General features: G+C 63.6%; 18 protein-coding genes across 18 annotated transcripts; 7 read left to right on the top strand and 11 right to left on the bottom strand.

The window, feature by feature from the left end:
- Window positions 1-40: 40 nt before the first annotated feature.
- OSTLU_40498 (predicted protein) lies at window positions 41-976 on the bottom strand (the record flags this gene model as incomplete). Its single annotated transcript, XM_001421618.1, has 1 exon — window positions 41-976. One exon carries the CDS (start codon window positions 974-976, stop codon window positions 41-43), a length of 936 nt encoding a protein of 311 aa, XP_001421655.1.
- Window positions 977-1,100: 124 nt separating this feature from the next.
- OSTLU_25622 (predicted protein) lies at window positions 1,101-2,278 on the top strand. The gene has a single exon (XM_001421757.1). The coding sequence runs from the start codon at window positions 1,231-1,233 to the stop codon at window positions 2,251-2,253; it is 1,023 nt and encodes a 340-aa protein (XP_001421794.1). The 5' UTR covers window positions 1,101-1,230; the 3' UTR covers window positions 2,254-2,278.
- A 42-nt stretch (window positions 2,279-2,320) lies between these two features.
- On the bottom strand, window positions 2,321-3,403 carry OSTLU_27908 (predicted protein; the record flags this gene model as incomplete). Its single annotated transcript, XM_001421617.1, has 1 exon — window positions 2,321-3,403. The coding sequence occupies one exon, from the start codon at window positions 3,401-3,403 to the stop codon at window positions 2,321-2,323; it is 1,083 nt and encodes a 360-aa protein (XP_001421654.1).
- A 151-nt stretch (window positions 3,404-3,554) lies between these two features.
- Window positions 3,555-4,406, bottom strand: OSTLU_89332 (predicted protein; the record flags this gene model as incomplete). Its single annotated transcript, XM_001421616.1, has 1 exon — window positions 3,555-4,406. The coding sequence occupies one exon, from the start codon at window positions 4,404-4,406 to the stop codon at window positions 3,555-3,557; it is 852 nt and encodes a 283-aa protein (XP_001421653.1).
- A 233-nt stretch (window positions 4,407-4,639) lies between these two features.
- On the bottom strand, window positions 4,640-5,167 carry OSTLU_7390 (predicted protein; the record flags this gene model as incomplete). The annotated part of the gene is made up of 1 exon (XM_001421615.1): window positions 4,640-5,167. A coding segment is annotated over one exon (528 nt), but the record flags the coding sequence as incomplete, so codon positions are not given.
- Window positions 5,168-5,295: 128 nt separating this feature from the next.
- On the top strand, window positions 5,296-5,925 carry OSTLU_27905 (predicted protein; the record flags this gene model as incomplete). Its single annotated transcript, XM_001421756.1, has 1 exon — window positions 5,296-5,925. One exon carries the CDS (start codon window positions 5,296-5,298, stop codon window positions 5,923-5,925), a length of 630 nt encoding a protein of 209 aa, XP_001421793.1.
- Window positions 5,926-5,939: 14 nt separating this feature from the next.
- Window positions 5,940-8,248, bottom strand: OSTLU_27904 (predicted protein). The gene has a single exon (XM_001421614.1). The coding sequence runs from the start codon at window positions 8,241-8,243 to the stop codon at window positions 5,958-5,960; it is 2,286 nt and encodes a 761-aa protein (XP_001421651.1). The 5' UTR covers window positions 8,244-8,248; the 3' UTR covers window positions 5,940-5,957.
- Window positions 8,249-8,313: 65 nt separating this feature from the next.
- On the top strand, window positions 8,314-9,462 carry OSTLU_27903 (predicted protein; the record flags this gene model as incomplete). The annotated part of the gene is made up of 1 exon (XM_001421755.1): window positions 8,314-9,462. The coding sequence occupies one exon, from the start codon at window positions 8,314-8,316 to the stop codon at window positions 9,460-9,462; it is 1,149 nt and encodes a 382-aa protein (XP_001421792.1).
- Window positions 9,463-9,559: 97 nt separating this feature from the next.
- OSTLU_40716 (predicted protein) lies at window positions 9,560-11,303 on the bottom strand (the record flags this gene model as incomplete). The annotated part of the gene is made up of 2 exons (XM_001421613.1): window positions 9,560-10,957; window positions 11,148-11,303. 2 exons carry the CDS (start codon window positions 11,301-11,303, stop codon window positions 9,560-9,562), a joined length of 1,554 nt encoding a protein of 517 aa, XP_001421650.1.
- A 195-nt stretch (window positions 11,304-11,498) lies between these two features.
- On the top strand, window positions 11,499-11,822 carry OSTLU_27901 (predicted protein; the record flags this gene model as incomplete). Its single annotated transcript, XM_001421754.1, has 1 exon — window positions 11,499-11,822. One exon carries the CDS (start codon window positions 11,499-11,501, stop codon window positions 11,820-11,822), a length of 324 nt encoding a protein of 107 aa, XP_001421791.1.
- A 91-nt stretch (window positions 11,823-11,913) lies between these two features.
- OSTLU_27900 (predicted protein) lies at window positions 11,914-13,584 on the bottom strand (the record flags this gene model as incomplete). The annotated part of the gene is made up of 1 exon (XM_001421612.1): window positions 11,914-13,584. The coding sequence occupies one exon, from the start codon at window positions 13,582-13,584 to the stop codon at window positions 11,914-11,916; it is 1,671 nt and encodes a 556-aa protein (XP_001421649.1).
- A 173-nt stretch (window positions 13,585-13,757) lies between these two features.
- OSTLU_93816 (predicted protein) lies at window positions 13,758-15,800 on the bottom strand (the record flags this gene model as incomplete). The annotated part of the gene is made up of 1 exon (XM_001421611.1): window positions 13,758-15,800. One exon carries the CDS (start codon window positions 15,798-15,800, stop codon window positions 13,758-13,760), a length of 2,043 nt encoding a protein of 680 aa, XP_001421648.1.
- A 442-nt stretch (window positions 15,801-16,242) lies between these two features.
- Window positions 16,243-16,776, top strand: OSTLU_27898 (predicted protein; the record flags this gene model as incomplete). The annotated part of the gene is made up of 2 exons (XM_001421753.1): window positions 16,243-16,349; window positions 16,653-16,776. The coding sequence occupies 2 exons, from the start codon at window positions 16,243-16,245 to the stop codon at window positions 16,774-16,776; spliced, it is 231 nt and encodes a 76-aa protein (XP_001421790.1).
- A 151-nt stretch (window positions 16,777-16,927) lies between these two features.
- OSTLU_27897 (predicted protein) lies at window positions 16,928-17,722 on the bottom strand (the record flags this gene model as incomplete). Its single annotated transcript, XM_001421610.1, has 1 exon — window positions 16,928-17,722. One exon carries the CDS (start codon window positions 17,720-17,722, stop codon window positions 16,928-16,930), a length of 795 nt encoding a protein of 264 aa, XP_001421647.1.
- Window positions 17,723-19,130: 1,408 nt separating this feature from the next.
- OSTLU_27896 (predicted protein) lies at window positions 19,131-21,083 on the bottom strand (the record flags this gene model as incomplete). Its single annotated transcript, XM_001421609.1, has 2 exons — window positions 19,131-20,609; window positions 20,880-21,083. The coding sequence occupies 2 exons, from the start codon at window positions 21,081-21,083 to the stop codon at window positions 19,131-19,133; spliced, it is 1,683 nt and encodes a 560-aa protein (XP_001421646.1).
- Window positions 21,084-21,486: 403 nt separating this feature from the next.
- OSTLU_4851 (DMT family transporter: phosphate/phosphoenolpyruvate) lies at window positions 21,487-22,350 on the top strand (the record flags this gene model as incomplete). The annotated part of the gene is made up of 1 exon (XM_001421752.1): window positions 21,487-22,350. A coding segment is annotated over one exon (864 nt), but the record flags the coding sequence as incomplete, so codon positions are not given.
- A 196-nt stretch (window positions 22,351-22,546) lies between these two features.
- OSTLU_27894 (predicted protein) lies at window positions 22,547-24,348 on the top strand. The gene has a single exon (XM_001421751.1). The coding sequence runs from the start codon at window positions 22,620-22,622 to the stop codon at window positions 24,318-24,320; it is 1,701 nt and encodes a 566-aa protein (XP_001421788.1). The 5' UTR covers window positions 22,547-22,619; the 3' UTR covers window positions 24,321-24,348.
- A 25-nt stretch (window positions 24,349-24,373) lies between these two features.
- Window positions 24,374-25,543, bottom strand: OSTLU_27893 (predicted protein; the record flags this gene model as incomplete). Its single annotated transcript, XM_001421608.1, has 1 exon — window positions 24,374-25,543. One exon carries the CDS (start codon window positions 25,541-25,543, stop codon window positions 24,374-24,376), a length of 1,170 nt encoding a protein of 389 aa, XP_001421645.1.
- Between the last annotated feature and the right edge of the window lie 123 nt (window positions 25,544-25,666).

Genomic DNA, 25,666 nt, shown 5'->3' with positions numbered 1-25,666 from the left:
CGAATCATCATCTAACAACTACAATTGCACACAAACTAGACTACACACTACGCTTCGCCCCTTTCGCCACGCGCCCCGGCTGAACGCGAACCTCGGCGACGACGGCAGATTCCGCCTCGATCGCATTCGCGTCGCCGTACGCCTGTCTCGACCGTTTCAAATCCTTCGCCCCGAGCTGATACTGCCAAACCGCGTGCACAAAATCCATAAACGTGAAATCCGGCCACAACACCTCCACGAACACCAACTTCGCGAATCGCGCGTTGAAGAGCATAAAATCGCTCAACCGCGTTTCCCCGCTCGTGCGCACGAGCAAATCAACCTCCGGCATGCCTGCTCCGAGCTCGATTTCCCGCTCGGCGCCGTGCAATCGCGACGCCACCGCGCGTTCGTCCACCTCGCTCGCGTCCAACGCTCCTCCCCGGACGTCTTCCCGCGTCTTCATCACCGCGCGCGCGATATCCTCTCGCCCCGTGTACGCCATGCACACGTTCAACATCGGTCCTCGATTATCCTTCGTCTTTTCCATCGCCTCCTTCGCCTTGTCTCGCACGCGCTTCGGCAGCGCGTCCAAATCCCCGCTCACGTGCACGCGCGCCTCTCTAAGTCGCAACCCTTCGTCGTCGATCAGCGTTCCGATTTCCCCGCACGCCAAATCGAACAACGCCTCGAGCTCGCGCTCCGAGCGCTTGAAATTCTCCGTGCTCAGCGCGTAGACGCTCAGCGTCTCCACGCCGAGCTCGAAGCACCACGCGCACGCCTCCCTGAGCACGTCCGCGCCGCGCGCGTGCCCGCGCGCCAGCGCCACGCCGCTCGCGCAAGCGAACCGACGATTCCCATCCATGATCACCGCCACGTGCCGCGGGATCGGGCCGGCGCGGAGCGCGCGCGCGATGAAGCGACGACAGCCATCGCGAACGACGGATACAATCGTCCGCGCGCGCCGCCCGCGCGCGTCCGCGCGTCGCTCGGGCATCGCGCGTCGCCGCGCGCGCGTCGCGCGCGTCGCGCGAACCGTCGAGCGTCGCGTCGACGGCCGTCGGCGAATGACGAAGGACGAAGGACGACGGCAGACGACCGCGGCACTCTTCGACGCGCATGTTCTCGCGCGCGCCGCCGCCGATCGAGCGTTCGATCGCGCGCGCGCTCGCGGACGCGCTGTTCGGCGCGCTGCGGTTCGCGGACGCGGGCTCGAGCGCGACGAGCGGGGCGCGCGCGGCGACGATTGCGATGATTCTGCGCGCGCTGCTCACCGCGTACGGCGCCCTGCTCTGCGCGTCGCTCGTCGATAAGCGCGCGAAACGCGGCGTGCGAAAGGTGCACGACGCGGTGCGCGCGAACGCGCACCTGGTGGCGAGCGATGAGAAGCGATGGAAGCGGTCGAAGGTGGACCCGAAGACGCTGGCGACGCGGGCGACGAAGACGCGCACCGTCGTCTTCATTCGACACGGTGAGAGCACGTGGAACGAGGTGTTCAATCGAAAGTTTGATCACACGTTTCCAGTGCGACTGATCGGGGGCGTCATCGCGGAGCTGGGGAAGTTTTTCGCGCGAGATTCGTTTTTTTTGGATTCGCCGCTGAGCGCGACGGGGGTGGCGCAGGCGCAGGCGCTGCGCGCGCACTTCGCGACGGAATCGGCGTCTCGCGCGGCGAAGAGCCAGACGAAAGGATACGTCGGTGACGTCGTGGACGTCATGTTGGGGCTTCGAGGTAAATCGGTCATCGCGAGCAGTAATTTGCGGCGAGCGGTGAACACCACTGCGCACGCGCTGTGGTGCCGGTTGTCGAACGCGAAGGCGAACGATAAAATAATCATTCACAGCGCTTTGCAAGAGATGGCGCGCAACGTCGACACGTATGCGTTGGCGTGTAAGAAGGGCGATTTTGTGCCGACACAAACGCTCGCGAAAGAACTCGGCGTGTCCAGCGTCGACGAAGCTAAACTCTTCGACGCGTCGTCGAACGCCGGTCAGAAGAAGCTCAACCGAAAAGGCCGCGACTCCATGCGAGAGTTCGCCGCGTGGGTGATGAATCAGGACGCCGACGTCGTCATCGCCGGCGGTCACTCCATCTGGTTCCGCGAGTTCTTCAAGACGTATTTACCCTTCGACTCGACGTGCCCGGGAAAGAAGAAGAAAATCGTCAACTGCGGCGTCGTGTCGTTTGATTTGTCCTTTGGCGTCCTCCCCGAACACGGCGAAGTGTACGCGATCGAGAACGTCAAAGAAATCTACGGCGGCTTCGCCAAGTGATCGCGCGCGCGCTCTTGCATGCTCTTGCGTTTAATAATAAGTATACTTCTACCGACATTCAGGTGCTCTAGACGTTCGTATCGACGTCGATGACTAAATCTTCGAGCGACGCGCACGAGACGTTGCCCTCGCGATGACCGAAATCGTTTGCTCCCTCGAGCCGCTCGTTCCACGCCAAGTACGCACCAACGCTCAAAAGACACGCTTGCGCGTACTGATCCATCCGCAAGTGATTCGCGTGGTCGGCAGAGAATGGAATCTCGCACTCCGTCGCCGCGCCCTCGATGCCCAACAGCGCGAAGGACACGACGGCGACGGCGACGATTGTCCCCCAGCGCCACTGGTTTACGAACACGAACGGCATAGAGACGCAATACGCCATTAAAAACGTTCTCAAATGCATCACGTAGATCATCGGCAACTTGGTCCCTCGCAATCGCTCTAACGCGCCCTCGTTGGTGATTAAAAAATCACACTGCTCGTGCAACTGCCGCAAGCGCGACTCGAGTCGAATCGTATCGCTCGTCGTCCCGCCTTTCTCATCCACCCCGAACGCGCGATGAATCGCCCGTCTGAGCATCGACGCGCAATACAACGGCGGATGTCTCGCGTTCTCCACTCGCTTCCGGTCATCGTCGCTCAGAATCCCCATCACCTCCTCCGCCGAAATCGTCTTCACGCCTCGCAAAAACTGTTTACTCGCCACGACGAACGCGCACGCCCACGCGCACACATCATCCAGCGCCCGCGCGTCTCGTCCTTTCCCGTGCACCAGCGCCACGTCCACGAGCCTTCGCACGCCGACGTTAAAGTTCCCGAACGCCGCGCGGCAATCCCAGAACCGCACCGCCGCTCGGCTCAACCGAAAAACCAACAGAAATCCCATCGTCGAGAACACGAGCTGGTACACCATGCCGAAGCTTCCGAGCGACGACGTCCGCTTGGGCAGCGCGAGCTCGTAGAGCGACGTCCACAACACGCTCACGCCGTTGATACAGAGCCAGGGCCAGGCGAACGCGCGCAAGCCGCGCGCGCGAGGCGTCGCGAGGAGCGCAGTCTTGAGCCAAGAGAACGAATCGTATTCGGGCTGGAGCGTCGCGCCGCGTTCGAAGGCGCGCGCGCGCGTGGACGCGTTGTCGGCGTCGAGCATGGTCTCGACGAGGCGCGGGCGCGGCATGACGACGGCCGAGGGGCGCGGAATGCCGCGCGGGACGCGAACGCGGGACGCGAACGCGGGACGCGGCGAAAGATTACGGTTAATGATGAATCGGATGCAATGGCTGATGGTTCTAGGAATACACTTAAATGCCGTACACGCGCCTCGTGTTCTCGCGGCATCGCGCGAAGACTTCCTCGACGTCGACTTCGTGCACGGCGGCGACGGCGTGCGCGACGCGCTCGCCCATCGCGGGGTGGCACGTTTGCCCTCTGAATGGAACCGGCGCCATGTACGGCGAGTCGGTTTCGAGCAAAATGCGATCGAGCGGTACCTCTTTGATCGTGTCGCGAACGTCCTGCCCGTTTTTAAACGTCGATACGCCGGTGAAGCCGAGGCACAAATTTGGAAACGCGCGCAACAATTCCATCGCCATCCCGACGCTCGACGTGAAGCAGTGCACGTGCACGCGCGCGTCCGCGGGTAAATGTTCCTTCATCATCGCGACGGTGTCCGTCTCGGCCTCTCGCGTGTGCACGATGAGCGGCAGCCCGAGTTCCGTCGCCAAGCGCATTTGCTCCGCGAACGCGTCCCTTTGCGTCGTCTTGTACGCCTCCGCGTCCTCCCCGTCCTCCGCGTCGTCGCGGATCCTGTGATAATCCAATCCCGTCTCTCCGACCGCGACGACGCGCGCGCCCGTGGTCAACATCTCGCGAACGCGCGTCCTCGTCCTCGTCCACTCTCGCGCGCTCAGCGGGTGACACCCGTACGCGCCGAACATTCTCTCGCTCCCGTCCACGACCGCCGCCGCGCTCGCGAGGCTCTTCTCCGAGCATCCGATCGTGACGCACGCCTCGAGCGCGGCCGCGGCGCCGTGCTCGCGCGCGAACGCGTCGGCGTACTCGAGGTACGCATCCGCGGAGGGCAGGCCGAGTTTATCCAGCACGACGTCGACGTGCGCGTGCGTGTCCACGAACGTCGGCGACGCGCGCGACATCGCGCGCGCGCGCGAGAACGACGCGCGCGCGCGCGAGGACGACGCGCGCGCGAGGACGCGAACGGCGACGACGGACGCCGCGGCCGCGCGCATCGCTCGCGTCGAGGTGTGCCGCCGACGAAGGAACGCGAGACGCGAGGGAAAGAATACAGCGCGCGCTACGGCTCGTTCGAGCATAAATAATCCGTCGGATGGTACCCAGACATCGCGCGAACGTCCACGACGCGCTTGTACCCCGCGGCGCGCGCGCTCTCCACGCCGAGGACGGCGTCCTCGTACGCGCAGCACCGCTCGGGCGCGACGCCTAATTTTTCCGCCGCGAGCGCGTACAGATCCGGCGCGGGCTTCCCGCGCGTCACGTCCTCGCACGTGACGACGACTTCGAATAAATCTAATAATCCGTGGTGCTCGAGGTGCTCGAGCACGGTCGTCTTGACGCCGCTCGACGCCACGGCGACGCGTTTCCCGCGCGCCTTCGCGTTCCTCGCCACCTCCACGACGCACTCGATCGCCTTCGGCGGCCCGAGCGCGCGCGCGTGCGCGCCGCACGACCGCACCATCGCGTCCAGCGTCGCGTCGTCGCTCGCCGCGCCCTGTTCGACGCACAGTTTACGGAATATGTCCCGTATGGGGACGCCCGCGAGCTCGTAAAACGTCCCCTTCGACATCTTCACCCCGACCTCGTCGCACGCCCGGACGTCGGCGACGTAAAACAATCCCATGGTGTCGATCAGCGTTCCATCGCAGTCGAACACGAGCGCGTCGACGTCGTCGAACGACGTCGCTTCGACGTCTGCGGGCGTCATCGTGTGCGGCCGGTGCGCTTTTCGGGACGGCGCGCGACGGCTCGGCGACACTTCGCGACGCGCGCGTCGATCGCGCGGGCGAGATGCGGCGGGATTACTACGACATCGATGATTTCTTAGCGCGCGAACACGCGGTCACGGTGGAGTTCGCGTGGGGCGCGGCGACGGTCGGCCCGGAAGTCATCGGTCCCAAGGCGAAGAAGGATTCAAACGGTCGCGCCGACGTCCCGAAGGAGCATCGCGCGCCCGTGCCGCTGTGGTGGCTGGACGGGGAGATGGCGAAGGACGTGTACATTTGTGAGACGCCCGCGGCGTTCGCGGACGACGTGTTCGCGCTGTTGAAGGCGGAGGACGGGGCGAAGATCACAAACTTGAGGACGACGTGCGAGTCGTACTTTGGATTCGCGAGGGCGACGTTGGACGCGCTCGAACGAGACGCGGGAGACGACGCGGAGGCGATGGAACCGGTGATCGAGTTGAAGGAAAAGATAAGTGATGCGTTGGAGCGACGGTGGCGGGAAGTGCTGGTGGATTCGATCGGAAGGGTAGGCGACGACGATAAGACGGAGCGGTTGCTGTCGCGCGAGGAGCGGAGGATTTGGGACGCGGGAAGGATGGCGCAGGCGGAGTACGAGCGGTGGAGGTACGGTCGGAGCGGGCGCGTGGTGGCGACGAAGGCGGTGTTGGATAATAAGCGCCAGAAGCGGGGGTAGATTTACTGTTATGCTTACATCAAATGACTCATTCATTCGCTCCGAACGCGACCCAAGTACGCGTCGAGCGAGCTTCGAGCGAACAAGCCGCTCGCCGCGCCGATTGCGACAGCCATGAAGAGCCCGCGTGCGGCGGTTCTGTGCCCACCGTGGAACTCACGGTCGAAGGCGAGCTCGAACAAGAATCCGAGGGCGAAGATGACCAACACGAGGACGCGGTAGACTAAATAGACGAGCATTCGACACAAGTCGAAGAGGTATAAAAATTTGTAAAAGCCGCATCGCATGTCGCGGCGAAGACACTTGCTGAACTTGCGGGATAATCGCAACAGCTCGTTCGTGTCCTTCACGTGCGTCCCGACATTGATGCTGCTCGGGCAATGCGCGAGAAGGCGCTCGTTCCATCGCTTGAGTTTGGGGTCGCCGCACTCGTAATCCGACAGCGCGCGCCACGCCGCGAGCGCCAACGCGCCGTAACCGTGCTCCCATATCAAGCGGTCCATCACTGCGTCGAACACCGGAGGAGGGTAATCGCTCCACTTCGTCTGTTCAGACTGCGCCTTTTTGCTATCGGTTTGTTTCGATGGATCCGGTCTCTTGCTCTTTTCTAAGAGAAAGGATTTTGCGGCCACGCCTTGGGGGTCGTCGTAGCCCGGAGGGCAAATGCGTAAGCCTTCGTACGCTTCGTGCTCGATAAAGTCCACGTCGTAGAGCAATTCATAGATGTCCTCCACCAATCGTTCGCGACGTAAATCGCCGGCGGCATCACTGGGTGATTCGCTGAGTACCGCGAATAATTCGTTGCATACGCTCACCGCCACGACGTGCTCGCGCTTGGTCCAGTCGCGAACGTTGATGCGCTGCACGAGGGAGAGCGAATAAATCAGCATTTGCGCTATGACTTGAAACCGCGTGTCGATGTGCGACGTGTTCAAGCAAATCGATCGCATCTCGATCGTGCCGTCGATCGTCGGCAGTGGATTGAGCACGCGCACGATCCACCACGCGAGATCGCTCGGAGATTCCCTGCGCGGAGACGGGCCGACGGCTTGAAGCAATTGGCTCATCGATCCGCCGTAATTGTACAACCAACGCGAGCCGATCGTCATCGCGACCCACACGTCGAAAAGCTCTAGCACGCGATCTATGCGAAGTTCGAGCTTCACCGCCGCCGCGTTGGCTTTCCGCAGTTCGCTGTCGTCTTTGAAGCCCCTGTTGTCGAGCACGCTCAGATCCGCGTTGATTTCGTCGCGAACGCGCGAGCACCTGGCGACGATGAACCCAGATGGATCCTTCACCGCGCTGTGCACGAAGACGTGTCGCATGGCGCGAATGCGCACCAAAAACCGCCCATCGACGAGCTCTTGACACGTCACGATTTGACACTCGGCGCAAAATCGCCCAAACTGCGCCAAATCGACATCCGTCAATCCGTACCCATCCGCCACGCCTCGAGAGACGGCCGCCGTCGCGTCGTCGTCTTCCAAGTCCTCCAAATAATGTTCCTCGTTGCTATCCTCGTTCGTCATCATCAAAAACTTCCTCGATCCGCTCAAACATCGTCGCACCAGCACCTTATACTTGGCCTCGAACACGTTCAGCGTGACCTCCTGCCCCGGCACCAACGCCTCGAGAAAAAACATCGGAAGCTCGTACGTCGGTCCCACGACGTTCACGTTCCCTCGCGTCGACACCCACGCCTCATCCTGCGCGCGTCGTCGTCTCGTTCCCTCGCCGCCGTCGCGCCCTCGTCGATCGTCCTCGCGTTCGCCTCGCGCGTTCGCCTCGCGTCTCGCCTCCGCCTCTCCCAGCGCCGCCTCCCTTCCGAACGTCGCCTCCACGCACTCCCGCACCGTCGTGTTCACCGGCCACTCGTGCGGCAATTCGTGATACAGCGGCGATCGACACTGCGGGCAGCTCGCCGGCGCCTCCCCGCTCGCGACGCGTCCGCGTCCGTCTCGTCCCGCCGCGCGTTCTCGCTCGCCTCGCGTGAGCCACCTCGCGAGCGCGTCCCGCTCGAACGTGTGTCCGCACGCCGTCGTCACCGGGTCCACGAACAGCGCGTTCGTGATCACGCACGTCAGCGCGCTTCGCAGCGCCGCGACGTCCGCGCCGCGCGCGTCGGCGGCGGCGTCGTCCCGGCGCGGTCGCGATTCCGCGTCGGCGTCGTCCTCGTCGCTCGGCGCCGCGCGCGACGTCGCGATCGACGCCGACGGCGCGGGACCGCCGAGTTCATCGCGGAATCGATCGAGCGCGCGACGCGCGCGACGCGCGACGGGCGAGCGCGCGCGACGACGACGCGGCGCGCGCTCGACCATCGCGGCAGAGTGTGACGCGCGGCGTCGACGCCGACGCGCGCGCGACGGTGAGGCGCGACGATCGGCGCCGATGGCGTCGAGCGAGGAGGCGACCGCGTTGGCGCGCTTGCGCGAGCGCGCGTTCGCGGCGTCGCACATCGCGGAAGCCGCTTTGAATGGACATGAAAGTTATATGCGCTTGCTCGCGCTCGCGTTCACGGCGCCGGACTGCGCGGAAGCCGCTTCGACTGGACATTTGGAATGTTTAAAGTACTTGCGCGAGCGCGGGTGTCGTTGGAACGCTTGGACGTGCAAGTCTGCCGCCTCGAATGGACATTTGGAGTGTTTGAAGTACGCGCACGAGAACGGGTGTCCTTGGCACGAGGATACGTGCGCATGTGCCGCCTATAGTGGACATTTGGAGTGTTTGAAGTACGCGCACGAGCACGGGTGTCCTTGGGACAAAGGGACGTGCAACGCTGCCGCTTCGCATGGACAGTTGGAGTGTTTGAAGTACGCGCGCGAGCACGGATGCGATTGGAACCTGAGGACGTGCAATAATGCCGCTTCGAATGGACAGTTGGAGTGTTTGAAGTACGCGCACGAGCAAGGGTGTGATTGGGACGAAGAGACGTGCATCTCTGCCGCCTGGAAAGGACAGTTGGAGTGTTTGAAGTACTTGCACGAGCGCGGGTGTCCTTGGGACGAGAAAACGTGCGCGGTTGCCGCCTCGAATGGACATTTGGAGTGTTTGAAGTACGCGCGCGAGCACGGATGTCCTTGGAACGAGAGGACGTGCTCATTTGCCGCCTTGAATGGACATTTGGAGTGTTTGAAGTACGCGCACGAGAACGGGTGTCCTTGGCACGAGGAGACGTGCGCACGTGCCGCCGGGAGTGGAAGCTTGGAGTGTTTGAAGTACGCGCACGAGCGCGGGTGTCCTTGGAACGAGGATACGTGCCGTGATGCCGCCTATGATGGACAGTTGGAGTGTTTGAAGTACGCGCACGAGCACGGGTGTCCTTGGGACAAAGACCAGTGCATCGACGCCGCGCGTAGATTGCACTTTACCGCGTGCCTGACGTACATGCTCACGCTGAAAGACGCGGAAGAATCAAAGCTCGACGACGCGATGTCGGCGCTGGACGAAATCGCCCGCGATATCCCGGAGGGCGCGTACGTCACAATTTGCGCCGCGCTCAAGCTTTCGCACGACGAGCACAAGAAACGCAAACGGTGAACAGTAGTATTAGCTGCGATTAGCTTATAATGCGAGCGCGCTCGCACATCGACGACGTCGTTTTGTCGACGTTTCGTTCAATCACAACCGCGACGCGCTAAAGTAAGCCTTGACGCTGTAAATCTTCGTACGTCTTCTTGTTGTACACGTTTCCTTGTGCGTCTTCCACTTCGGCATCGAGCTTGACGTTGAAGGTTCCCACCTCGCGTTGGGACAAATTTTTGTGCAACGCCGCGGCGTCGGCGATGGACGTCACTTCGTTGAAGGCTTTCGTGTACGGGATTTTCAAGCACCGCATGCCGTGCTGATGTCGCCACTCGGTGAAATGGCGCTCGAAGGCGCGTCGTCCCCAATAAGAGTAATTACCGCAAATCTCGCACGTGTACTCCATGTTCAAACCGTGAAGCTTGTAAAGCCAGTACGGAATCGGTTTCCCGTCCCACCCCAACGGTAACTTCAACGGGTTGTAAATTTCTTCGTCCTCATCCGTTTCCGCGTCGGAGAAATCATCGTCTTCCTCGGCCTCGGCTTGAAGCTCTGCGAGCGAAAGCGTGGATTTCTTCTCCACGTTGGTGCGCGTCGCGTCGAGTTGCTTGCCGAGGAGCTTCAACACGAGCGCGCACTGGCTCTCTTTGAAGGCGATGGCGCGCGCGCGGTTTTCAGCCTTGACTTTCGCGTCGCCGTCTTCACCGTTTTGTGACTTTTTCTTCTTTGACGTCGACGACGCAGAACCGAGGACTACACCCTTGGCGAAGAGCTTTCGGTCGATGTCGCTCAGCTTTTTGCCCTTGACGCTCCACAATCGCTCGGCGCGCTGCTCGGGCGTGCCTCCCGCCTTCAGACCCAAGGACCCGAGGGCGGATTTGATCGCATCGACGTCGAGCGCCTTTTCCATGTCTTTCAAAGACTTGAACGCCGAGAGATCCACCGCGCTCGACTCGAGGGTCTTTTCGTCCACGGCGCGCACGCCGCCGTCTTCCCACCCCGGACACTCGCCCTTTTTCCATCGGCGCTCAAACTCCTCCGCGTCTTGCGCTAACGCCTTGTGAACGAACTGCAGAGGAATCGCGCGCTCATGAAACGATCGCAAGTACGCCAACAACGCGTCCAAATAATCGGTGTACGCCGCGCAAAACTTCTTCGACCTCGGCGTCTCGGCGAAATTCCCGCACCGTTCCAAATACTCTGAATAATCGCACCTCTCCCCGAACGTCGCGTTCGCGTACGTCATGTGCGATTCGTGCAAATCCAAATACCTCCCACTATTCTCCTCTCCACTAAACACCCCACCGACCGCGCGCTCCGCCTCTTCTACGATTTCCTCCGCGAACGCTCCGCCCGCCTCCGCCACCGCCCCCGCGCGCGCCGCGTGCGACCGCCGCGTCTCCTTCACCGCCTCATAGAACCCTCGCAGCGCCCTCTCGACGTCCTCACCGTCGCCCATGCTCTCCGCCTCTTCCCGCATCGATCCATCGTCGTCCGCGTACGTTCGTCGCTGCGCGCGTTCGTTCGCGTTCGCGTTCGTTCGTCAGTCGCGCTCGCGCGTCCAAATTGCCCTAACGCCCCATCCGTCGTCTTTCACCCCTCCCGGCGCGTCTCGCGCGCCCGAACGCCGCGCGCGCGCGCGAAACCGCGCCGACGCGCGCGTCGCTCGATCGACGCACCAATCGCTTCGCCCTGTCGACGCTCGCCGTTAAAATCGCGTCGACGATTCGATTCTGCGTCAATCGCGCCCGGTGCGTCGTCGGCGCGCCGTCGCTCAGCGCGCGCGCCGCGCGACGCTCCAGCCGCTCGATCTCTTCGTGCGCTCGTCGCGCGTGCTCGAGCTGCGTCGCCGACATGACGCGCGCCGCGCGTCGCGCGATGGCGACGCGGCCGGCATCCAACGAGCGCGACTTCGCGACGCGATGGCGCTCGCCGCGCGCCGCGCGGACGCGCGCGCGTCGGTCGGCGCGCGCCGGACGACGCGCGCGCGTCGTCGGCGCGCGACGCGCGCGCGCGCGGCGCCCGACGGCGACCGGGACGCGGCGGTGAAGATGAAGATTCGCGCGGTGACGCGCGCGTGCGCGCTCGCGACGCTCGCGCTGGCGCACGCGGACGTCGCGGGCGCGGCATCGTTCGCGGTGGGCGGCGGCGATGGATTCGCGGGCGCGCCGTCGTTCGCGGAGGAGGATTACGCGTATCAGACGCCGGATTTGGCGGTGGATTTGGCTTCGCCGCTGGTGGCGTATCGTCTGGTGACGACGGCGCTTCGGCAAGAGGTGCCGCTGTGGCTCGACGCGATCATCGTGAGCGCGGCGCTGGGGGCGCTGTGGGTCGTCGTCACGGGTAATCACTCGCTGGACTCGGTGTTGCAGTAGAGCGATGTCGAGGAGTCGGTCGCTTCGTCGCTTCGTCGACGGCTAGAGAGCGATGTTGAAATATTAATGTGTACCGCGCGCGCCGCTTTTATCATGGCGAATCCGCCGCCGCCGCCGCCGCCGCCGCCGCCGCCGCGGCTTCTTCGGCGTCCTGTAACGCGCGCGCCTCGTCTCTGTTCGCCTTGTACGTCTCGTACGCGGCTAAGATGTCGCGCGAGAGCTCGGGCGTGACGTTGCCTTGCTTCAAGTTTTCCTTAAAGTCGTCCCATTCGTCGTTCAGCAGCGCGGGCGCGAGCGCGGGCTCGAGCTTTTCGCGTTGGAAACGCGCCAAGTCCGCGCGCACGCTCTCGGACGGCTCGAGCCGTTCTAAACGGTTCGGCTGCGACGGGTCGTGATTGACGCGAAACTTCATGAATTCGACGTCGTAGAGGTAGAGCGTGGACGCGGGCGCGAGCGGCATCGCCGCGCGGCACGGTCGAGAGAGCGACGCGGGAAGGAACTCGAGTGGACAATGACCGAGACTCACCGCCACGGCGCTGGCGATCATTTTGCGAATCTGGTACAGCATGAACGACTCCCCTCGAACGGAGACGCGAATAAACGGTTCGCTCGTCGTCTTCGATCCGTCGTCGTTCGTGATTTCCATACGCTCGACATCCGCGCCCGCGGTAAAGTTGTGAATCCTTCGAAAGTGCGACGGGCCGATTTTGTCGTTCGGGTCGCTTTCGTACAACCAATACGTGCCTCGCCTGCGTTCACCGACGTGTTTTGGAAACCCGTCGTCGTGTTCGGCGGCGGACGTCGACGCGACGACGTTCTCCTCCTCGTCCTCCTCGCCGTGCTCCCCTTCCACGTCTTCGTCCGATCCATCGTCCATGACCGCACCCTCTTGCCCTTTCCATGCCAACTTACCGCGCGCGTCTCGCCGTTTCGCGCTGTACTTTCCTATCGCCTCTCGCGTGTACTGCTTCCGTTTCGTATAATTGTGAAACGGGTGCGCGCCGACGAACGCCGCGAGCGCCTTTGAAAACAGTTCCAATCGCTCGGCATCGCTCGCATCGAGCACACCGCGCTCTAAATCTAACACCCGCGCCGGAAGCAAGTACTCGTACGTGCGCATGATGCACTCTCTTCGCGCTTGAAACGATTTCGGCGTGTTGTACACCGCGAAACACTCCACGTCTTCTGGCAAATGTTTCGTGATTTCTCTCGCCGTCTCCCTCGCCTCGACGTCCTTCGTCCACACCTCCGGATCGATCTCCGCCCGCAAACTCACCACCGTGCACAACGAACTCACTCCTTTATCCGTGCGACTGCTCCGACTCCACTTCAACCGCTGCAACCCGCGACTGCGATAATTTGGCATTAAAATCCCGCCCCACGCGAAGAGCGCGTCCTCGACGACGTCGTCCACCGTCGTCCCTCGCGGCGCCTGCGCGTTGTGCGTGTTCCCTTTGTACCCTTGCCCGACGTACGCCAAAACAATCGCCACTGGTTTCTTTTTCCGCGCGTCGTCGACGTCGGGCGCGCGTAAATCATCCGGAATCAAGTGCGTCGGATGCGCGCTCGGATCTGGTTGGTGCCGGACTTGCGCGTAATCCTTGCCACCGTTCCCATCGACTTTCCGATGGGACTCGCGGCGCGTCTGCGCGTGCGCGGTGATTCTACGACTCGAGCGCGGTGCGTCCGCGCTCGTTCGCGGCGCGCGCGCCGTGAGGACGCCGCGCGCGAGCGTTCGTTGGAAGGCGCAGGTTTTGTGCATGACGCGACGGCGCGAGGGAATGCGGCGCGCGCGCGGCGAGAACGACCAAAAACGCGACGCCGATGGCGCGGATGCGTTTTCGTTGAGCTTTGCGCGCGCGGCGTCGCGGTTTCAAGACGTCGCGTCGGTGAGTGCGGGCGACGCGCTCGCGGGAGGCGCAGAGTTACAAAATTCTATGAACTAATGATGTCAGAAATCGAATCTTCACCGTCGTCGTCGTCGGCGGCGGCGCGCGCGCGCGTGCGTTGCATGCAGAGCGGAAGCCACACGGCGCGACTGGGATCGGGCTCGCCGTCGTCCTTGATGTCGACGCATTGGTGCTCGCCGCTCGTCGGGTTGTACGAGATGATTTTCACGCGTTGCCAAGACGGTTCGACGGGCTGTCGATCGACGGGAAAGTCTCGCATGTCGACGGCGACGTCCATATCGAACTCATAACCTAAGACGGCGTTCCCCCAGCGCTCGCCGTTGACGCGGAAGAAGGTGTCAATCGGCTCGGCGCCGGTTTCGGAAGTCACGACGATGGAACGTCGCCAGCGACTTCCGCCGCCGTACATTTTGTCAAAGTCCGAGCACAACATTGTTGTTTTCTCGCCCTCTTCGTTCACGAAGCTGCAGCACTCGCTCCCGCGGAAACATCCCGGTTCGTACAGCGCGTCCTTTTCGCCAGAGCGAACGGGCAGTCGCCGCGGTTCCAAACCGTGAATCGTAGGCGTCGCGGATTCGTCTTGAACAGGTTCGTAAATCTTTGGCGCGCGCTCTTCTTTGTCGAAATCTAAATCTTCCTCTTCGCCGTCCTCGAAGTAAAACACCGTATACTTGCCCGTGTCGGCGCTGAAGCGACGAATCTCGCCGGCGTACCACGCCTTGTCGTCTGGCCACCAAACTTTCATTCGACGACCGACGAGCGCTTCGCGACCGATCCGTTTTTGCTCTTCGGCGTCGTAATCCACCCACGCGCTCGTCGCCGACGATCGCTTTCGCGCTATTTTGTGTTTTGGTTGATCCTTGTCCTTCGACTTTGGCTTGCGCTGCACCGCGCCGCACGGGATCCACGTCGCCCTGGCGTTCTTCGTCGGCTTGTGCTTCAAGTCAACCTTTTCCTTCCTAAAGTTCACCTCTTCTTCTACGTTGTCGTCTAGGTATAGAAGCCTGTACTTGCGCGTTGACTTGTCGTATCCCTTGACCTTTGCTTCGTAGTAGCACTCATCCAGAGGCCACCACACGCGCACGATGGCTCCCGCGGGAACGTTGACGCGCGACGTCGTCGCGAGGGAATCTTGCTTGCCAGTCAGGACGGCGAATAAGTTTTTATTCGCCGAAAACTTTGACGTGCGGTAGTTGCCCTTGTTTCGTAGCGTGCCCGTGCTCGGATTGATGAATCCGAGCTTGATTAAAGTCTCCGCCGCGGCGTCTCGCACGCCTTCATCGCTATCGTCTACGCGCTTGTTAATCAAGCTCACTTTCGCCGCCGCGGCGCCTCGAAGGTGACCTAAGCACCTCGTCGCCGCCGCGCGCACGCCAGCGTCTGCATCATTCGTGAGTTCGCCCATACACTCCGCGGTTTGAAACAAAAGAACGTCCTCCGAACCGTCTTGCGCGGGATCGCCTTGGCGTCCTTTCCACACGCTCTCCAGCGCCTCGCACGTGGTTTGACGCAACTCTGGATCATCGCGCCTCGCGTTCTCGACGAGTTTGGGCACTAAAAACTTCGCCACTCCACCCTGCGCGCCGACTGACCGCGTCGCCGCCGTTCGCACGTCGTCGCGCTTATCGCCCAACGCGCGTCCGAGCTGGCGAACGTCCGTCGTCTTCAACCCTCCCACGCGCCCGAGCGCCTCCGCGCACGCCCGCCGCACGCTTCCCGCTTTATCTTTATACGAATGTTCCAACAGCGCGGGAACGGCGCGCGCGAAGAACTCGCCTCGAAGCGCGCCCGTCTCGTCGAACGCGCCTCTCGCGCTCTCCTTCGCCGCCGAGCCCATCGATCCCAACACCCGCGCGCCGCTCAATCGCGCGCACATCGCCGCTCTCGCGCGCGCGTCCGCGTCCCCACTCCCGCGCTCGCTCTCCCTCGTCTCGAGCAGCCGCAACGATTCGTCGAGGTACCGTTTCCCATCCTCCGTATCGCGCGCGTCCAACCGCGCCGCCGTTCGACACAGCGCGCTCGTCGCCCGCGCCCACGTCCTCCCGCCCGCCCCGATCGCCGTCTCCATCGCCCCGAACGCCGCGTCCGCGACGCTTCGACGCACCATCGCATCGCTCGCCTCGTCCCACGCTCCGATCGTCGTCCTCGACAGCGCGTCCAGCGCGTCGCTCGCGCGTTCGCCGTCCCCGCGCGCCGCCGCCGCCAACGCCTCCACCGCCGCGCGCCCGCGCTCGCACCGCCCTCCCGTCGCCGCGCACGCCGCGAACGCGCACTCGAGCATCCTCGCGCGGCACTCGCCGTCGTCGCGCGTCGTCGGCGCGCACGCGCGCGTCATTTTTTCACAAATGTCTCGACACCGCGCGCGCCATCGCGCGTCGCTCTCGTCGTCGCCGCGCGCGCACCGCTCGAGCGTCGCCGCGCACGCGCGAACGCGCGCGTCGACGCTCGCGCGCGCGTCGCGCGCCTCGTCGAGCATCGCGCGACGCTGTGCCGTCACAGACCGACGCGCCATGGGATTTCTCACGCGATTCATCGCGAGCGGCATCGACGACGGCGTCGAGCGGCAGCGCGCGCTCGAGAAGCACCTCGAGAAGACGAGCGCGAAGTGCGCGACGCTGTGCGTGCGCGCGACGCGACGCGCGCGATGAAGACGACGCCGACGCGCGATGAAGACGATGACGATCGCGCGGCGCGCGAACGACGGCGCGCGCGCGCGAGACGCCGAGGCGGCGCGTCGACGGGGATTCCGGATCGCGACGCGGTCGCGCGCGGCGAGCGCGCGCGGACTCGCCGTGGCGGCGAGCGCGCGGCGGACGACGCGGCGGGATCGCGGCGCGGCGACGACGACGCGAGGGTTTGCGGCGACGACGGCGCGGACGGCGACTGACGAGAGGGATCGCGGCTCGGGATTCGCGCGCAGGAAGGATAATTGGGATCAGCCGACGAAGAGCGATCGGTATTGGCTGAGGGAGAAGTCGCAGTTGGCGTACGCGGACGCGAATCAGACGGGGGACGACGTGCCGGGGAGACGGCCGGTGTGGTAGGCTGGCGAGCGAGCGGAGAAACGAGGAACCGCGTGTAATTCTATCGAAATCTGTAGATACAACGAGCTGCGCCATCGCGGCGGCGGAAACGGCGACGCGGTGCCGATCGATCGATTCGCGCGCGAACGACTCGCGCGCGTCGGCTCGAGCGTTAGCTCGCGCGCGGCGCGGATTTGGCGAAGACGAAGACGCCGTCGCCGCAACACGCGGCGACGTGCCTCTCAGCGCACGCCACCGAGCGCACGGCGAGGTCCTGGTCGTCGGTGAGTTCACCACTTGCCGGTACGGCGAGCAGCACCTTGAGCGCGCACTCGCCGGTGGCTATGTTCCAGGCGACGAACGCGCCGTCTCGCGCGCCGAAGCACGCGTCTTCGCCCGCGCACGCCAACGATACCGCCGTGGACGACTCCGAGGCGAATAACGACTCGCCGATGGATAAACCGTGAACACGAATGAGTGCGGCACCGATCGCGCACGATTCTCCGCGCTCGCTCGACAGAGAGTCGTCGGAGGAGTCTTTCGACTCGAGATCCAAAAGCGGCGCGCGCTTGCGACGCGCGAGCGCCACTGCGGCCAAGGGCTCGTCTTCGGCGGGGCCACGCGATGGCACGCCTTCGCAGTGAACCGGAATCAATGATCGAATGCCGTGGTCGATCGCGTACGACGAGCGATCGCGCGCCTTCTCCAAGACGTTCCACACGTAGGTCAAACCTTCGTCGACGACGGCGACGATTTTTGGATTGCGATCGACGTCGAGCCACTGCAGACTCGTGGGAGTGCCCGGCTTGGGCACGACGCCTCGATAGTTCATCGCGGGCATCTCATCGCAAGTCACGTGTTCTTTGAGCAAGAACTCGTCGTCGTTAGCGTCGTTCACCGACCAGGACCACACGACGCATCGTCCCGGTTCGCCCGCGGCGGCGAGAAGAAATCCAGACTCCCCCATCGTCGTCGCCACGCGCGTCACTTTGAACCCACACCCCAGATGTTTCACCACGTCACTGGACGTCGACGTGTTCTTCGACGCGGGTGCGTCGCCGTCGCGCACGGCGAGCAAACGCACGCCGTCTTCGGCGTGCGCCGCGAAGACGAAACGCCCGTTCGGACTCACGCGCACGGCGTCCGGGCTCGGCGGCGCCGATGCGGCGCTCGCGGTGGCGCCGATGGACGGACGCCGGCGCGTCGCACGCTGACTCGGCGAACTGCGCGTCTCGTGCAGCGAACACGAGCCCACGCACGTCGCCTCGTCGACGTCGACGCGAAACACCAACGCGTCCATCGACGCGCCGCCCGAAGTCTCCACGACGACGACCAAGTGCTGAGCCGCGTTCGCACCGCGCATGGTGTCCGAAAACACGACGCGAACGGGCGCACCACCGTCGAATCGAGTCGTCATGGCGCGCACGTACGCCATCGACGCGTCCTTCGCGGGCGTCGCCGCCGCGCGTTCGCGCGCCTCCGCGGCGGCGATGAGATCGTCATCATCCAACCCCAAACTCGCCCCGACGCTGAATCGCAACACCCGTCCCGGGCTTTCCGCGACGCGATCGCGCGCATCGACGCCCTCGTCCGCGCCCACCGCCATCGGCGTCTCCTCGATCCTCCCGCGTTTCCTCTTCGAATCCGTCCCGCGCGTCTCGCTCTCGCTCGCCACGCCCAACGCCTCCAGCGTCGCCAACGCCTCATCGTCTTCATCGAGCACCGTGGGTATCGAACGCCCTCCCCCATCGTGCGCGTCGACGCCATCGTCGCCCCCATCGTCGCCTGCCGCCGCGAAATCGTCGCTCTGCGGAATCGTCGGTTCTAGCGCCGCCGCGACCGCCGCCGCGTACTCCTCCCCATCCGACAACGATCGCGCGTTCGGCACCGTCGCATCATCATCCTCGAACACGCATTCTTCACCGCGCGCGTCGTCGCCTCTCACGTCGTCGTCGTCGTCGTTCTCCTCCTCCTCCTTCGCGCCGCTCGGCGCCGCCGTCTCGTCATCCTCCCCGAACGCCTCTCGCCGTCGCCGCGCGAGTTCCCGCGCCAGCGTCGCTCGCAGCTCGCGCAATTCTTTCGCTCGTCGCGTCAGGCCCTGTCGTCGGCGTCGCATCGCGTCGTCAGTCGTTCGTTTCAATTTCGAATTCAAATTCGTCTCGAGCTGTCGCGTCGCGTTTCGTCGCGTCCCGTCGCGTCGTCGTCGCACCTCGCGATCGTCCGGCACGCGCAGATCGACGTCGAGGGCGTCGACGTCCATCGCGCGGCGCGGCGCGCGCGCGGGCATCTCCGCGGCGCGGTGCGCGGGCGTGTGCGGTCGGCGCGTTCAAGGAGTTTTCAGTCGGCGGCGCGTCGGAAAATAAAATGTACAATCATTACGAACGTTGATCGCGGGCGCGCCTGAGGGAGAGATCGGCGACGCCTTTTCTGGACGGGCCGTATTTTTTGGTTTTTTTGCGAAACGATCGCTTTCGGCTGAACGCGCTCTCGACGGGATCGCCGTTCGCCTCGGCGTCGCGCACGGCGCGTACGAGATCGGCGCTTCCGGGTAAACATATGTTTGTGACGCGACCGGTAGCGCCCGCGCGCGCGGTGCGGCCGATGCGATGGAGATAATCGACGGCGTTGCCCGCGAATTCGGCTTGGACGACGTGCGTCACGCCCGGAATGTCCACGCCTCGAGCCGCGCTGTCCGTGCACACCAACGCCGTGATGACGCCGTCGGCGAAATCTTTCAGGCGCATGGCGCGTTCGTGCGAAGCCATGTCGGCGTGGAACGCGGCGGCGCGCAAGCCGAGCGCGTTGAACTCGCGAGCGATTTCATCCGCCGCCGCCGCGGTGTTGACGAAAATCATAGTCTTCTCCGCCGAAGCGCCGGCGGACGTCAATCCGACGGCGTCCGCGAGCGCCATGGCGCGCGTTTCCAAAGTCGCTTCCACCCACGTCTGATTCACGCTCTCCACGGAGCGGTGTAATCGTCGTCCCTCGATCCACTTGGCGTCAGGGAAGCCGTACTTGATCATCGCCCCCGGCGTCTTCTTCCCGTTGCTCATCACCGTCGCCGCGGCGAAGATGTACTGTCGTCTAAAGTCTCTACCGTCACCTAAACCAACTTTACCCTTGCCTCCGAGCGCTGGTCCACGCTTCCGCGGGCCGTCGTGGTCTTTGCGCCAATCCCGCTCGAACGACGACGCGTCGCGATCGACGTCGCCGTCCCACTCCGCGGCGGCGTCCTCGTTCCCAGTGCCCGGGAGGTAAAACCCCTCGCTCGCGAGCTTTTCTTCGCGATACAGCACGTCGAAGCACATGCGGAGCGGTTTCAAGTACCCTCCCGAAAACAACATGTCGGCCTCGTCGAAGACGACGTGCCGAAGCGTGCGCGCCGTCGGACTGAACGAGCCGCGTCGCCACGCGCCCTCGCGAAATCGTAACAAGTCGTCCACCGCGCGCGCCGGCGTGGTGACGTACACGTCCGGGGCGTGAAACGGCGTTCCCGTTTCCGGCGTCAGCGCGTACGTTCGCAACAGCGGTTCGCCCGTGCCCTCGTCGACGAGCGAATTCGCGACGCGCGCGACTTGTTCGCACAGCGTCGCGTTCGGGCATAAAATCAACGCCCCCGTCTCGCGCGAGCCGTCGTCGTCGTCTCGTCCTCCGACGCCGCGCTCGAGGAGATTACTCCAAATCGGAATCAAATAACTCAAGGTTTTACCGCTCCCAGTCTCCGCCGCGATGACAACGTCGCTGTTCTCCGCCGCCGCCGGCACCGCGGCGGCTTGAATCTCCGTCAGCGTCTCGAATCCCAAATTCTTCAGCGCCCACCGCACCTTCGCGTGCACCGTCTGCGCCGAAGCGATCTGCGCAAGAAACGCACGCGAATCGTCAGTCTCTAGCGCGCGCGCGCCTCGTCCGCGCCTCTCGACCGCCCAAAACACAAAAAAAAACTTAAAATCAAAACTCGCTCGACCTCAAACGCCTCAGGTAGTTGTTGAGTTGCCTCACAGATTTCGCCGCGCCCGCGCCCCGAGAGACCCGTCGCGGCGCTCTAATAAGGAAGATAACGCAGTATTAAGCATCATCGGCGTTCGAGATCTCGCGCGCGATCGCTCTCCCCCTCCTTCTCGCACCTCTCGCTCGCTCGCGCCGCTCGCGCCGCTCGCCGCGCTCGCGCTCACCACCCCGCGCCCCCTCCCCGCGCCGCCCGCGCGCCGTTCGTCGCCCGCGAGCGCGCGAATCGCGCGCGCGTCGTCCCACGTCCCTCTCGCGAGCGCGCGCGCACCTCTCGCGCTCTCTCGCGCCGTCGCGCGCGACACGCGCGTCGCCGCCGCCATCGCTCGCGCGCCGTCTCTCGCGCCGCGCGCCGTCGATCGAACCGCGCGTCGCGCGCGATCGACCGCGCGAGGCGCCGACGCGCTCGCCGACGCGCGCGCCGACGCCGACGGGAGCGCGCGAATCGCGGGCGTCGCGCGCATGTCTGACGATTCGGTTCGGCGCGCACCGACGCGCGCGTCAAACGCGACGCGAATCGACACTCGCGCGCGCGTCGCGACGACGCGACGACGCGACGACGCGACGACGCGACGACGCGAATCGCGAATCGCGAATCGCGCGAATCGCGCGAATCGTCGGCGATCGACGCGCGGCGCGAACGCGCGAACGCGCTGAGGGTGTTGACACGACGAAGCGATGGAACTGTCGACGTACGGCGAGGAGGGCGCGGCGTACGCGATGGCGTACGCGGTGGCGTATCTGCTCGTCGCCACGGTGTTGATCCTGGCGAATAAGCACCTGATCACGGAGACGTCGTTCAACTGCCCGGTGTTCGTGAGCTCGCTGGGGAGCTGGTTCGGCTGGGGGGTCGCGGCGGCGGCGATAAAACTCGACCCGAAGCGCATGTCGCACCGGTTGAGCGCGAGGGAGTGGACGGCGAACATACTGCCGATCGGGTTTTGCACCGCGCTGTCGCTCGCGGCGGCGAACGTGGCGTATTCGTATTTGTCGCTGTCGTTTATTCAGATGCTCAAGGCGTTCGCGCCGGTGGTGTGCTATTTCACTTTGGTGGCGTTCGGTTTAGACCGATGGAGCGGCAGAATCATCGCCACGTTGAGCGTGGTGATGATAGGATGTTTCATCGCGGCGTGGGGAGAGGCGCACGTGACGATGTTTGGTTTGGCGTGCATGCTGACGGCGGAAATCGCCGAGGCGTTTAGGAGCGTCGGGATTCAATACTTGATCAGCAACAAAAAGTTTTCGCTGTTCAACGGGATGTATTACTTCTCCCCGGCGACGTTAGTGTTTTTGATGGCGTTGAGCTTGATTTTCGAGCGCGAGGAATTGTTTCGCACCGAAAATATCGCCACGTTTACCCGGTATTGGTACCTATTCTTTATTTGCGCGACGTTCGGCTTCGCCGTCAATTACGTCTGCCTCGGCGTCGTCAAACACGCGGGATCGCTCATGGTGAAGACGATGTCACAATTGAAGAACGTTGCCGTCATCGGCGCCGCCATGTTCTTATACGGCGACGAGGTGAGCGTCACCGAAATCGTCGGCTACGCCGTCGCCACCGCCGGTTTCGTCGCCTTCAATCACGCCAAGGCTTTAGACAACATCACCGTCCGCGAGCACCTCGCCGAGCGTCGCGCGACGCTCGGCGAAACCGCGCCGTTCTTAGAAAAGCGCTCCTCCTCGGCGCCGACGTTGTAATCCACGCGCCGTCGCGGCGTTTGCGTAAACTCGGCACCCGCGGCGCCGGCGACTCTGGATCTGGTGCCCTCGCGTCACTTCGCGCCTCGTCGCGACCGCGCGCGTCGCGCCTCGTCGCGACCGCGCGCGAGGCGAACGAACCGCGAACGTCGAACGCGGCGATGGCCGACCACGCGCGCGAGGACGACGACAGCGCGCTCTTTACGTCGTCGGAACGTCACGAAATCGCGAATGAAAACGACGGAAATCTCGCCGCGCGACCGCACCGCGACGTCGCGTTCAAGCGCGCGTTCGCGACGTCGCTCGCGGTGACGATCCTGTGCGGACTTTTGGCGCTCTCGCGCGTCTCCGCGGACGCGCACGTGTTGACGGAGGCGGAGACGCTGAACAAGTACGAGAGTTGTCACGCGGCGAACGGCGTCGGCGCGCGACGAAGGACGCTGTTGGAGGACGGCGCGGACGAAGACGCGGCGACGGCGTTGACGAAGGCGAGACCGTACGTCGTGATGGCGATGCTCGGGGCGTGCGCGATGGGAGCGTTGGCTTTGACGGCGTTTAAGCGACACCCTCGATTCGCCACGTGGTCGATGATTTACGTGAAAATCGGAAGTTGCTTCGCGTTGTCGATCGCGTTCGCGATTGAAAGGATGGCGTTTCCGTGTATTCTGTTCGCGTTGTTCGCTGCGTTTTTCGCGTATTGGATGCACGCGACGCGCGACCGGGTGGAGCTCGTCGCGAAGCTTCTCGGCGCCGCGTCGACGGCGTTGAAGGATAATCCTCATCTCATCACCACGAGCGTCTTCGCCGGTTTGGCCGTCATCGTGTCCTCGATCATGTTTTTCACGTGCGTGTGGGGGGCGTACATGAACGGCTCGATCGCGCCGAGCGATTACGAGCACTACACTGGCGGGAAATGCTACTACGGCGAGGAAGTCGTTCCGTGTTGCGAATGGCAAACCGACAGCTGGGTGGGCCCGTACGTCGTTTTCGCCTTGCTCGTGTGGCTCTGGTCACACATGATCGCGGCGGAGATGCGCACATTCGTCATCGGCGGGTCAATCTCGCGCTGGTACTTTGCCCCGGCGGGAACGACGGCGTTCGTGGGAACGACGCGCGAGTTCATCGGCCACGCCTTCGGCGCATCGTTCGGCTCGTTGGCGTTCGGCGGGTTAGTTTTGACAGGTGTGACCATTTTGCGCAACTTGAATGAAAGATTGCGACGCGAATCGCGCGGCTTCATGGCTATTCTTGCGTGCATCGTCACCGCCGTCATGGACTGTATCGCCGAAATCATTGAAACCATCACCAAGTTTGCGACCATCCAGTGCGCCATCACGGGTGAATCGTTGTTGGAATCCGGTCGCGAAGTCACGCGATTGCTGAAGGATAACTTTTTGAGCGCCCTGCGCGTGTGGTGGTTACCGGAGATGATTTTGAACATGACCGCGCTCTTCTTCGCCATCTTCTACGGCGTCGTCGTGGGGATTTCCGTGCACGTAGGTGTGCAAGTATCAACCGGTGACGATGATTTGGCTCACAACGTCGGTGCAATTGTCGGCGCGTGCGCGGGCGTCTCTTCGATTGTGATTTTGTCATTTTTGTTCTCCGTCCTCTTGACGTGCATCGACGCCGTGTTCATTTGCTACGCCCGAGACAAGGACGAGAACATGATCACCAAGCCCGAAATTGTCGCCATCTACGACGAGGTCACGGAAAAGACGAGGGCGCCCGACGTCGCGGTGGCGGCGGCGCAGCGAGCGCAGCGTCCGCCGCCGACCGCCCGGTCGGATCCGGGCGTCGTGTTCCAAACGCCGAACGCGCCGATGATGTACGGTCGCCCGGATGGAAACTCACTGGTGTAACGCGTTCATCCAATAGTTTCAATAGTTTTGTACAAAATGCCACTACAACACTTCTACTGCGACCAAGCGTGCTCTAACTCGCGCTTGATCCAAATCGTCGCGTCGGCGGCGTCCCCGTCTTTTAAGGCGGCGAACGCGCCTCGAGCGGCTTCGAATTTCGCCGCCTTCACCGTGCGCCCTTCACCGCGCGCGCGCACGGACGAGCCCAGTTTGAGCTCGATCTCGAACAGTCCGCCACCTTTACTACCACTTCCCACCCACTCGACGACTTTGCGCTTCGACTTGGGCGCATGCAAAATATCCATCAACGCGTGCGTCGCGCTCACCGGATGCAACGCGCCCTCCGCCATCTGTTTCACGACGCGCTGGGCCTTTTTCATCTGACGAACCAACCACGCCTCTTTCACCAACTCTCGATTCTTCTGATCGAATCTCTCGAACGCCTTCATCACGCACTCCGGCGTCGTCTTCGCGTTCGCTCGCGCCGACCGAAACGCCTCCTTCGGCTGCGACGCGTTTCCAAACGCCATCGCCCAATCCTCGAGCGACACCTCCCCTCCCGCGTACTCCGCGTACAACTGTTTCAGCACCCACAACCCCAACGCCGCGTCCTTCGCCCCGTAATCGATCTGCTTCGCCTCCAGGGGGCTTTTTTCCCAATTCGACGTCTGCACGGATTTCGGCTTTTCGGCGTCGTATCCGTATCTCGCGCTCATCGCCTTCAACCCGTGTCTCGAGTGTCCAAACGTCTGCGCGATCACCCCCACGTCGACGTACCCTCGCGATTTCGTCCCGAACGCCCAGTCGACGTCCCGCATGTCCGACCACACCCCGTTCCCGACGAATATCGACCCCGCGTCCTCGCACAGCGCTCGCAGCGTCGGCGGCGTCTCCCCGCGCATGCTCGCCAGGTGCACCAGCACGCACCCGCGCTCGTTCGCCAGCTGCACCAGCGCCGGCGCGTTGACGTTGGCGACGTTTTTCGTGAAATTCGGCTTCGTCTCGACGTCGAAACCGATGAAACGCGGCGCTCCGGGCGCCGCGGAGGGCGCGAAGCCGCGCAGGGCGAGCGCGCGCTCGGCGCTCTCGACGTCGTAGGCGACGTCCACGGGAGGGAGCGCGAACGGATCGACGACCGAGGACGCGACCGAAGGCGGTGGTTCGGCGCTGAGAAGCCGGGCGGCGGCGTTGCGAATGTTTTTCGCGGCGCTGGGGACGCGCATGGGGGCGACGCGAGGGCGAGCGCGCGAGTGCGGCGACGCGGGCGAGACGCGCGAGAAGACGATCGTCTCGGGTGTTCTAACAATGGTGTGCTACGTGTTCGAGGCGCGAATAGATTCGCGAAG

Source organism: Ostreococcus lucimarinus, chromosome 15, assembly GCF_000092065.1.
Source record: "Ostreococcus lucimarinus CCE9901 chromosome 15, complete sequence".
Taxonomy (NCBI): Eukaryota; Viridiplantae; Chlorophyta; class Mamiellophyceae; order Mamiellales; family Bathycoccaceae; genus Ostreococcus; species Ostreococcus sp. 'lucimarinus'.
This window is presented reverse-complemented; position numbering and strand designations above follow the sequence as displayed.